General features: G+C 35.1%; 1 protein-coding gene across 7 annotated transcripts in view; it reads right to left on the reverse strand.

Moving 5' to 3' along the window:
- LOC136039876 (Na(+)/citrate cotransporter-like) overlaps window positions 1-12,311 on the reverse strand; it is a 101,227-nt gene that overhangs the window by 2,481 nt on the left and 86,435 nt on the right. For all 7 annotated transcript variants that reach the window (XM_065723827.1, XM_065723826.1, XM_065723833.1 and 4 more), the window contains one exon: window positions 7,967-8,104. In XM_065723827.1, the coding sequence (XP_065579899.1) occupies window positions 7,967-8,104 (138 nt within the window). The remainder of the gene's footprint in view (window positions 1-7,966; window positions 8,105-12,311) is intronic.

Raw genomic sequence — 12,311 nt, forward strand, 5'->3', positions numbered from 1 at the left:
AGGATTGGATGGTTCTTTCGGATTTCCCGTCATTGTCTCATCATTTTTATATTTCTTTTGTAATAGTGTTAGATGCTGTGCAAGGGGTAGAAACTTTCCCTAGATGAAACTTTCAATAGATGATGTGTATTCGCTTCCTGTGTCGTCTGTACAAGAGATAGATGTGGCTGTTGAAAGTTTTAGAAAGCTGATTTCTGATGCCACTGCTGATTTGACCCCAGTTTTTGGCAGTAAAAGATCAAAAAAGTATGCTAGGTGGTGGAATCCGGAATTGACAAGATTAAGGCACATTTATAGAAGGAATTTGAGAATTTATAAAATTTTAGATGATTTAGAAAGTGAAGTAAATATGAAAAATTCCCTTAAAGATTATAAATATGAAATTGTAAGAGCTAAGAGAGAAGATTGGAAAAATTTTTGTGAAGAAAGAGCTAGCTTTGATCCATGGCAGATTATTCACAAGATATGTCGGTCAGATGGCGGATGTATTCAGCCTGTGCATGTGTTAAAAGATGATGGAAGCAGAACTTCATCACTGAATGAAGCAGGTGATGAACTTTTGGCTAAGTGGTTCCAAAAAGACGATAGTGTTAATGATAATATGTTCCATTCTTATGTGAGACAACAAGTTCAAAATTTTGTTCAAAATGTTACTTCTGGAGAAGATGAAATTAATGCTGATGTTTTAAAAGATGCTATTGGTTCTTTGAAACCAATGAAAGCTCCAGGTCCAGATGGAATCTTAAATCTTGTTTTGAAAAAAAATATCAATGTGATAACACCGTCTTTTTTAAAAGTCATAAATGCATATTTAAATTTGTGTTATTTTCCTAAGGAGTGGAAAAAAGCTAATGTGATAATTATTTTGAAAAAAGGAAAGAAAAATGATGGGAGTCCCCGTTCTTATCGCCCTATTAGTTTACTTTCGAATTTAGGTAAAGTATTTGAAAAAGTAATAATGCGTAAACTGTATAATTTAAGTTCTGAAAAGAATTGGATTTCTACTTTGCAGTTTGGATTTAGTAAGGGGAAAGGTACAGTTGATGCAGTAGATAATGTTGTCACTGTTGTTGAAAATAATAATTTAAAAAAGAAATTTACTTTATGTATTTTTTTCGACATAAAAGGGGCTTTTGATAACGCTTGGCATCCAGGAATAATTAAAAAATTGATAGAAAAAGAATGTCCGGGAAGTTTGATAAAATTAGTTCATAGTTATTTTAATGACCGTGTAGTTACATACCAAAATGAAGTTTCAAGGGTTCTGGAAAAATCATGTCCTCAGAGTGGAATTTTATCTCCATTTTTATGGTTAATTAATATAAATGATCTTTTGAATGAAAAAATTGACAAAAATTGTATTATACAAGCCTACGCAGATGATATTTGTATGATAATAAGTTCAGAAAGTATTGGTCAACTGTAAGAAATAGCTCAGAAAGTGTTTACAAAGTTTCAGGAGTGGTCTGCTAAAAATAAACTTGAATTTGATAAAAACAAAACTGAAGCTGTTTTATTTACAAATAAGCATGAAGTTCCAAAAATTACTCTGAAATTTGGTGGTGATATTATTGAAGTGAAAGAAAAAGTTAAATATTTGGGCGTTATTTTGGATAGAAAATTATTGTGGACAGACCATGTTGTTAGTAGAATTAATTCAGCTAAACAATATTCAACTCGTCTTTTATGTGTGGCATAAACATCATGGGGCCTAAAACCTTTTGCATTAAGGAAACTGTATAAGTCGTTTGTAGAAAGTACAATTTTATATGCTGTTCCAGTTTGGATCGCTGCTCTTAAGAAAAAACATATTCTGAGAAAAATAAAATCAGCTCAAAGAATTTCGATGTTGATAATCTCCAAATCGTTTCGAAGTGCACCGTCAGAAGTAATAACAGCCATTTCTGGTGTGTTACCTATTCATATTAGAGCTTATGAACTGACTGCATTAAGGTATGCTCGCAAAGGCCGCCCTCAAAATTGGCCAATGTTTACTCCACCTTCTTTCCCTTTAGCTCAAAGATCATCTCTTCATAGTATCTTTACAGATGAAATTCTTTCAGAATTGTTTGGACCAAGTATTTTCGATAATAACTTTATTTTAAACCGTCAGTTACTCAAATCTAAGTTATATGAAATGTGGTATAGGGATTTTAAAAACTCAATTAGCTATTGGCCAAGCTGTTTCTTTTCAAGTCCAAATGATTTAATTGCTGCTTCTTCTTTTGAGCCAAGATACCAGTTGACACAATTTATTACCGGCCATTGTCGTCTTAATGGTTTCCTCCATAGAATCGGTAAAGTTCCTTCTAGGCTGTGCCATTGCTGCAAAATTCTTGAAACTTGCAGCCATCTTTTATTTGAGTGTCCTTTATATTATACCCAGAGAATGTTTTTGTCTTTGTGCCTATCTGGACTAGGTCTTAGCTTTCCTTTTAGTTTGAATTTGGTAGTGAGTAATAAGGATGTTAGAAACTTTGTTATTGTTTTTTTTTAAAGAACTGGGAGATTAGAAATTTCGTAGTTGGTGTTCATTGGTTGTGTAATCATTTTTCTTCATTTATAATATTAAGATTAGATTGGAGGTTTTTATTTATTTTTATTTTATTTTTTTTTTTTTGGTACTTTCTTTTTTATGTCATGTAGTTTTAGTTTAGTATATAGTGTGAAATACCTTGTTTGGTTTACTCACGAATAAATACTTACTTACTTACTTATAGGAAGATACAGATCGACCTATAATTGGTTGTCAATTTTGCTCAGACTTATTTTGCGATCTTTCAGCAAACAGTATTCGGCATTCGTAGAACAACATGTCTTCAGCAGTGAAGAAATGAATAATATGCTTATTTACAACCTGGTTTAGACTGAGTAACACAATTAAATAAATTATGCTGCTGTCTTACGTAGAAGTAGACTTCAACCTTTCTAATTTGAGGCTGCAATCCTTGGTCCATATCAATTGTGTATGTTTCTAATAATGATGTTTTGGTGTTAAAAAACTCTCTATGATGTTCCAGGGCCCCGATAGTAGTAGGGAAGAAAAAAAGGAAAGAAAAGAAGATACATCAAAGCTACCCATGCCATAAAATGATTCTCCTTGTTGCTCAAGCCAGGGAACTATAAGTTTCCTGAAAAGTGGTTTCGGCCATAGTAATTCCCATGGTGTACGTTCATTTCGATCCAGAGTCATTTCTAAAAGGAGAGGGGGGTTCAGGCTGTGTATTTAAATTCCTTCAACTTTATTTGTAAAGCAGCATTTTGCTATTACGACTTTTTTTGGGTAATAGTAAACATTCCTGAACCAGCTAAAATGGGAATTTTTAATTTTTGGCTACTATGGACCGTGGTTTGTCCTTTGCTGCTACCGCTGAAACCATGACTAGAATTTCATCATACTTACAGACTCACGTATGTCCCTCGGGCAGTGTAAATTCCAGTGAAATAAGGCATGAGAAAAATATGAAGGGCAAATATCTGTTAGCAATTTTTTCATTGTGTTGCGAGAGCAACACTTTGGTTTTGTCCAATTTTTTTTCTATGCTGCCGATCTCACCTTATTCCTGGAAACTGGTAAGGGTGTAACCTGTGCGGTTTTTACGGAAAGTGTGGACCTTAGGCCGGATTGATGAATATGACATTACATTATGGAAAGCTCCACAGAACTCTTGCCTGGGGCCAAAAAGGATGGTTTTGCTTGTCCACGAGCCAGAGCCTATAATGTGCGGAGTGAAGTGGAGTTATAGAGTTATATAGCCTATGTCAGAGAGGATTATCTGAAGTTGTGCAGCCAAGCTTTCATTTCATCAAACCATGTTTCTGCTTTCGAGTGGAAAGCTCCGTTCTAGCGGGCAAGCAGGCAGGCACCACTTTCTTATTGAAGATGGACTAAAACCTATAAGTGTTAAATATATGCGGCAGTTACCCAGCCCCACAGTAAATATATCTTCTTTGAGTGATAAATAGAAAAATTTACAGAAGCAAAAATGCGGCATTTTCCCACGGATCCGAAAGTGCTGCCATCTGTTCGTGATTTCAGCTGAGTTTATCATTAGATTTTTTGGACTTGGGATTGCGGTAGAGAAATGGTATCAGATGTGCCTAATATGCTTTAAAAGTTCTATCATTGCTAAAAAAAAAATTGGAGCTTATCCTTTGCTCCTTTCTAAGTGGTGACGTTAGAAAGTTGGCCTACGGGAAGAAAGCTTTTGAACTAAGACAGATATAATTTTTTTTCGACGGCAATCGATAGCTCTTGACGAGCTGATCAAAGTATATGACATCCATTTTTTGGTACAAAAATTCCTTCATGAGATATACCAGTTTGAAAGTTTCAAGGGGCTGACAACTTCAGTAGTAAGGTACACACTGAAACAAAATCTAGGCCGATACAAATAGTGAGACATATAGATGACTTATAAGCAACCTTCGGCAATGAAGGGTTAGCAACTTTTTCTAGTTGGTGTATCTACTATTTGTGCTGATAGGCTACAGTCAACTTCGGCGATGAGGGGTTTGCAACTATGCTAGTTTGTGTACCCATTTATTTGTTTCCGGTGAACTTGATGCCTATCACGGGAGAAGGACCTATAAGCAAGAATCGGTTTACTTTGGGCGAGAAACGGCTGTTAGCTCATAATTATTTTCGGCAACGAGGGGTTTGCCACTTTTGCTAGTTGGTGTACCTATTATTTGTTTCCGGTGTATTTGATGGTTAAACCAATTTGGTTCCTGCGGTGAGACATGTAGGGGACTTGTAAGTAATAATCGGCTCTTGAGCTACAATTATCTTCAGCATTGAGGGGTTTGCAACTTTTGCTAGTTGGTGTACCCATTTATTTGTTTCCGGTGAAGTTAAAGTCTATCACGGGGGAGGGACATGTAAGTAAGCACCTGTTCACTTTGGGCTAGAAATTTGTATTCGATCTCTTTAAATCTGACAGAATTAAGTGTTTACGCAACGAGTACAAACGATAACGTAAAACAATGAGGTAGATTCATAATAATTATTGTCACCTATGGCATTTTAATCCTGAAAAGTTACGGATAGCTTTATAATACCAACTAGATTATATAAGATATTGTTCCAAGTTTTCATCCGTCACGATTTCTACGATTGAAAAGGATAAAGTTCAAGTGGCTGCAAAATCCATTTAGTCCCATCTTTCGATATTATTTTGTAATTGTTATTTTTTCAACGCTGAGGAATAGCCGTTGGTCATGTGATAATTGATTGCCTTCTTGTTTGAACATACCATTTTAAAAACTTCCATAGGCGGACAACTTCATCACTTAACCGATAGTGAAGAAACAAGCACAAACGAGAATGTAAAACAATGAGATAGTATCGTAATAATTAATAGAATGTCATCTATGGTATTTTGATACTGAAAAGTTAGGGATAGCTTCATAATACCAACTAGATTATATAAGATATTGTTCCGAGTTTTCATCTGTCACGATGTCTACGATTGAAACGGATAAAGTTCAACTGGCTGCAAAGTAAATTTAGTCCCTTCTTTGGAAACTATTTTTTTGTTGTTTTTTTCAGCGCTGAGGAATAGCCTTTGATCATGTGATTACTGATCAATAGCGAAGAAACAAAACCAAAGTGTTGCTCTCGCAACACTTTAGTTGGCGAAGCCGGACAAAGGTTGCCGCAAAACTTTTTTGTTTGCTCTCGCAATTGCATCGATATGAAATTCATGAAAAGAGTCTAGTGATTGCGGACAATGCTATTAAAAAAGCGTAGATAGGTCTTTGTTACAGAAAAACAGCCAGAATGTTGTGTTGAAAATGCTGTCTGTCGCAGACTTTTCAAAATTAAACAAACATTATTGCGAAAAATTTATAAATTTCTTACAAAAATGGGAAATCACTGAAGTAAGGGGAGATAAAGCTGAGTTTTATGCAAGATCTGTTAACTATAACTATTCTACATATTATGTAGTGAAAATTATTGTCTTAACATGTTTCTTTATCTATAGGTCTTTTTTTAGACACATATCAATTTTTTTACAAACCGTAAATATTTTGACATTGACATCCACAAATATACTCCCAGTGTGGTAGACTTAAACACAGAGCAAGAAGAAGAAATAGGCAAACTTGAATAGGGAATTTTGAAAAAATCCAGCAAATCTTAATGACAAGACATTAAAATAGTAAGAACTTAATACTTTGACATTTTAAACCGACAAATGAGAGAGCCAGTTGTTGTTTATTCTGAGAATTCATTCAGAAAACTTTGGCATTTTGGTGAATCAGAAAATTTTGGCGTTTAAATTCTGGATTAAAAATAGAAAAGCAAATAAGCCCAGTCGCTTTAATATGTTAATGTGTCCAAGTTTTGGTAACTTCAGATATGGGTAGCTTGCAATTAAAACAAGTGGTATTTTCTTGATAAGAGATAACCGTCATGTTGACATCTCGTAACTTTTGAGCATGGCTTAAAAGTTATAATGTTATTGCATTTCAGTCGATTAAACTCCATATTTTAATCGACAGTTCAAGTCCACAATATGCAAGTAGTCTTCAGAGAAACGGCGCTGGTAAGTTATCTTACTTATCGAATGAGTAACTAAATTACTTTTGAACGCGGTTTTAGAGGCAAACTAAGATCAAACGTGTCAACTAAATTCCTCACATTATGAGTTTAAAATTTTATTTGTTGTGCTTTGCAAATTAACTTATGAAAGTGCTATTGAAAAACATAATATACTATGTTTGTAACAGAGCAAGAAGAAGAAATCGGCAAACTTGAATAGGGAATTTTGAAAAAATCCAGCAAATCTTAATGACAAGACATTAAAATAGTAAGAACTTAATACTTTGACATTTTAAACTGACAAATGAGAGAGCCAATTGTTGTTTATTCTGAGAATTCATTGAGAAAACTTTGGCATTTTGGTGAATCAGAAAATTTTGGCGTTTAAATTCTGGATTAAAAATAGAAAAGCAAAGAAGCCCAGTCGCTTTAAAATGTTAATGTGTCCAAGTTTTGGTAACTTCAGATATGGGTAGCTTGCAATTAAAACAAGTGGTATTTTCTTGGTAAGAGACAACTGTCATGTTGGCATCTCGTAACTTTTGAGCATGGCTTAAAAGTTATAATGTTATTGCATTTCAGTCGATTAAACTCCATATTTTAATCGACAGTTCAAGTCCACAATATGCAAGTAGTCTTCAGAGAAACGGCGTTGGTAAGTTATCTTACTTATCGAATGAGTAACTAAATTACTCTTGAACGCGGTTTTAGAGGCAAACTAAGATCAAACGTGCCAACTACATTCCTCACATTATGAGTTTTAAATTTTATTTGTTGTGCTTTGCAAATTAACTTATGAAAGTACTATTGAAAAATGTTTTCGTAGATAAAACTATTTTGACGTGGTAATGCTAGAATAAAACAAAAATGACTTAATTTAGATCTCTCTTAAGGAATGATAAGATTAAACTAAAATCTCCAAATCCACTTTACACAAAACGGGCAATTGCTCAGCTATTTTAGTCTGAGGTTTCCAGATACCGATAGTGCTATAATTATGTTTCTATCATTTCAAGAGTAAAAAAAACATCGTCAAGTAATCTCCTAGTTTCGTCCATCTCACCCATCAGATATGGTACCAGATCAAGTAAAACATACAGTAACTCTGTTTAATGGTTTATTTACACATTATGGAAATCCGTCCAGATTTTGCAATGCCTTCGGAGATTTTGTCCATTCTCGTGCTTGAAAAACTCTCTAGTTCTCCACAACGATCTGGTCAATTCGTTGCAGAAAGTTTGAGAGCTTTTCAAGCACGAAAATGGACTGTATCTCCAAACGGATTGCTAAATCTGGACGGATTTCCGCAATGAGTAAATGAACCATAAGACTTGAGTCCAACTTCTCAACTCAATTGCCAAAATCATTGACACTAAAATAGTACGAGCAAAACTGGAACTAGAAAAAATTAAATCTCACCATTTCTTTGGCTTTCATTTTTCCTGCAGTAAAAACGATCGCATTCGGCGGTGTGGCAACCGGAAGCATGAAGGCATAAGAGCACGTAACGGCTGCGGGCAGCATCAAATACAAGGGATTAACTCCAATCTGCTCACTCTTAAAGAAAGACGAGCTCTTTCAATTGTCTGAATTATTGTGGAAAACATTAAATTCTGTTAAATATGATGTTACCGGAAAACGGCCAAGATAAGAGGTAGTATTTGGATTCTTCTTGCCAGAATTGCAGAGAGCAAACTGGTACCAAACTAATGACAATGTGACAAAAAAACTAGCAATGACTAGCATTTTCACTATATAAAAAATTCACTCTTAGGGAAAGGAATAATTCATTTTCTTACATTGGATTATCAGGAAATTCATTTCTTTACACTGGATTATCAGGAAACTTTTCTTCTAAGATCTCTCAAAGAATGTAACACTAAAAATTTTTAAGGCAGACACACTGATATAAACAAAAATTTGGATATTCTGGCCTAAAATTCTCTTAAAATGTGGAGCAACAACATTCCTCTTGTTCTATTTATCTATGTAAATGACTATTTATCTTGCAACCGTGGGCTTTGCAGCAGTGGGCTATTCAATGCGAATTGTCACTGCCTATTCTTACGACAATAGGCCATTAGGCCTTACCTATCTTTGTTGCGGCAAATTTAAAATTTGTGCATTTTAAACAAACGGAATTAGAAAAGAGAATTGCCAGTTTTTTTCTCTCTAGGAAGAGAAAAAATTATGGTTGCAGTAAAGGCTGCAATTTAGTAAAAAGTAAACCAGGCCCATAATAACCAAATTTTAGAGATGGGTAGAAAAAATGTCTAGTGATAAAAATTGAGATTTGTTGATAATTCAGAATTTTAACTATTATTTCAGTTAATATTGATTGTAAAACGTTCTTCGAAAGAAATTAAAGGGATTTAAAAGAACCTGAAATCACTCAAAAGGGACGGCGGACTATCCCCTTTATATATCATTTTCTTTTTTTTATAAATTCGACCTGAACGCCATCATACAATGCCATATGGCATCCAAAAATCGTATTTTGGGTAACGTTTCTGGAATGGAAAGACAGGAAAGAAGGAAAAGGGTACCATCATAATGTGTATATTTGAACAACCAGAGCCTGAGGTTAACAGTCCTCCTCTTGTATACTCCCATTCGTATTCCCCGCAATATTTTTAGAAATCCCCTACTGACTGACAGAACTAGCAAACTACTTCAACATATTAGAAGCATATTTAAGATATCACTTAAAGCCAAATTTTATATGTGAGTGCTTTTTATAAATTCGTCTTGATAACACCGTTACAAAGAGTCGAGTGACGCCAAAAGTGGCACGTTTTGGTGCGAAATATGGAGTAAATAGGTTAGGAGTCATGAAATGGGTTCTGTCGTAATCTCCATGGCCGAAAGCCATCTAAGTTTTACAATCCTCCCTCTGTTAAACTCTGCCTTTTATCCTCATTATGAGTTTTATGAATCGTGAGGTGACTAACAAAAGTAGCAGGCTACTGCAAAATCGTAGAGGATGTTTGATGGCTCTGTTACAGCTCACAAAGTCAAAGTCACAAAGTTACATATTGCATCAAAAATTGCCTTTTAGGGTGCAATTTCTGGAGTAGAAATGCTGAGAAGCATGAAAAGGGTACCATACAAACCTAAGTGTTCAAAAACCATTAATCAGAGGCTTACAATATTACTACTAATACTAAGGCTAATGGAATTGAGGTGAAACTTCCAGGGATTGTTGAGGGGGAAGTTAGACTAATCAAAACTTATTATTTGTATTCAGGTTACTAAAAGAGCGTATCAGCAACAATCTAAAAAATGACTGGAACTATTAAGTTGAAACTAGCAGGAAATGTTGAGAGGATGTTGAACTATCCAAAATTTTACAGTATGAATACTATTACTACTCTCACTACTACTGCTACTACTCCCGATGTTCCTACTAATTCTTCTCTTACGACCGCTAATACTATTGCTACTGTTCAGGGTATTAAGGTAAAAACTGCAGGGAATGGTGATAACGGTGCTGAACTAAATCAAAACACACTATGTGCATGCAGGTTGTCAAAGGGCTGTATCAGTAATATTTAAGAAACGGCTTAGAGTATTAAGTTGGAACACTCAGGGCATTTTGAGGGGTATGTTGAACTAAATCAAAACACGCAATCTACATGCGACTTATCCGAGGGATATATCAGCGATATCCCAACAGCGCCATTGGGTATTGAGCCAAAAATTTCGTGATCACCAATATTACAACCACTTTTGCTAATACTTCTACATATACTACTTCTACCATACTTCTACAATTGAACTAAATCAAAATAGTTTAAGTTAGCCCAGGCTGTCAAAATAGAATAGGCAGAATATCTTAGGTCTGGAATAGGGTATAAAGTAAAAACTTTCAGGGAAAGTTCATGTTGCTATAAAACTAAATCAAAAGAGACTATTTGCATTCCTGTTGTCAATAGGACGTGCCAGTGAAATCTCAAGATAGGCTGAAGGTGATTAAGTTGAAACCTTCAGGCTACTACTATTACTACTGCTGCTGCTACTACTCTTGAAATAGATCATAAGGATTTAAGCGCAACCAGGTAGTTAAAATAGCATACATAAAATGTCTTAGAGACAGAATAAGGTATTAATTTTTATTTTTTATCAAAAATTGAGAGTGGAAAACTATACTAAGGGTACTACATGTTCCCACATTGTCTAAAGAGCATGTTTGCAACACCCCAGTTGCAGCTAGGGTTGCTGAGCTGGACCTTTCAGAGCTTGTAATTAGAAATGTTGAACTAAATTAAAAAATTACCACGTTCACCCATGTTCATTGTACAGGCGTATCGCGATATCTTTGAAACGGATGAAGGTGTTAAGTTGAAGCTTTCAGGGATTGCCGAGGGCCATGTTTTATTAAACCTGAATGTTAAAAGGGTATACCTGCAGTCTTTCGGGAATGACGAAGGGCAATAATAGGAAAGTTTCAGGGGCAGCTGGGGTATATGATGAACAAAATCAAAACGCACCATATGAATGCAGGTTTTCAAAAAGATGTAGCAGCAACATTTTATAAGAAACTGAGGGTATTCAATTAGACCTTTCAAGGCTAATACAACCACAATAGCTACTACTACTACTACAACTAAAACTACTGAGACTATTCTCGACTTAGACTACTTGGGTCTATGGATGCTTGCGATTGCGAAAACACATAACTGCGGGTCTGACTACTTGTGGCTGGGACTCAAGCAGCCTGTGCCTGTGACTGTTACTACTAGGAGATGCAATACCAACTACGTGTGAATTTGATTGGAACATCTACTTTTGTCTGTAGCTACTTACGACTGCAACTAATTGTGACTTTGACTGCGAATACTTGGCACAGAGACTGTGATTATTTGCGATTGCGAGTACTTTTGACTGCTAACCTGACTACTTGGAACTGCTGCTGCGACTACATACGACTCTGATTACCTGCAGCTACAACTGTGACTTCTTGCGACTGCTATCATTGCCACTGCTGATATTACTTCTTCTATTACTGCTACTATTACTACTATTATAACTACTACTAGTACTGCTACTGCTACTACTGCTACTACTACTACTACTACTACTACTACTACTGCTGATACTACCAGGGGTATGTAAAATTAAATCAAAATAAACTCTGACCATCTAGATTGTCAAAAGGGTGTCTGTACAGTATCCCAGGAAAAACTCGGGGTATTACCTATGACCTTCATGGTATATTTTTGGGGATACTGACTAAATCAAAAAACTTCGTGTGCAGCCAGTTTTGTCTGAAGAGCATATTTGAAATATTACAGGAACGGCTAAGGGTATCAAGTTAGAATCACTAGGGCAGGTTGAGTGGCAAGTCGAACTAAATCAAAATATGTAATCTAAGTTTATGTAATCTAATGTATCTAAGTTTGTCAAAAGGGTGAATCTGTGATATCCTGGGAAAGATTAAGTGAATTGAGTTGAAACTTTCAAGGAATGTCGAGGTGGATAATTTATTAATATTTGTCAATACTCAAGATTCTATTATCATGGGGGGCTAGAACTCTATTAGCCCTATAGAGCCCCATTAATTCCATTAGCCCTATAGATGCAGATATTTGTACCCACATATCAAAAGTTTTGTACCCACATATTTTTAACAGATTTTTAACCCACATATTTGAATATTTTCCCAGTATCCGTCAATCAAAAGTATTATAATTCAACTATTATTATAAATTGTTGCAAAATTTTGTCCAGAATATAATGAAAAAAGAAACACCAGTGCAACCTC

This window comes from Artemia franciscana, chromosome 20 (assembly GCF_032884065.1).
Source record: "Artemia franciscana chromosome 20, ASM3288406v1, whole genome shotgun sequence".
In the NCBI taxonomy this organism is placed as follows: domain Eukaryota; kingdom Metazoa; phylum Arthropoda; class Branchiopoda; order Anostraca; family Artemiidae; genus Artemia; species Artemia franciscana.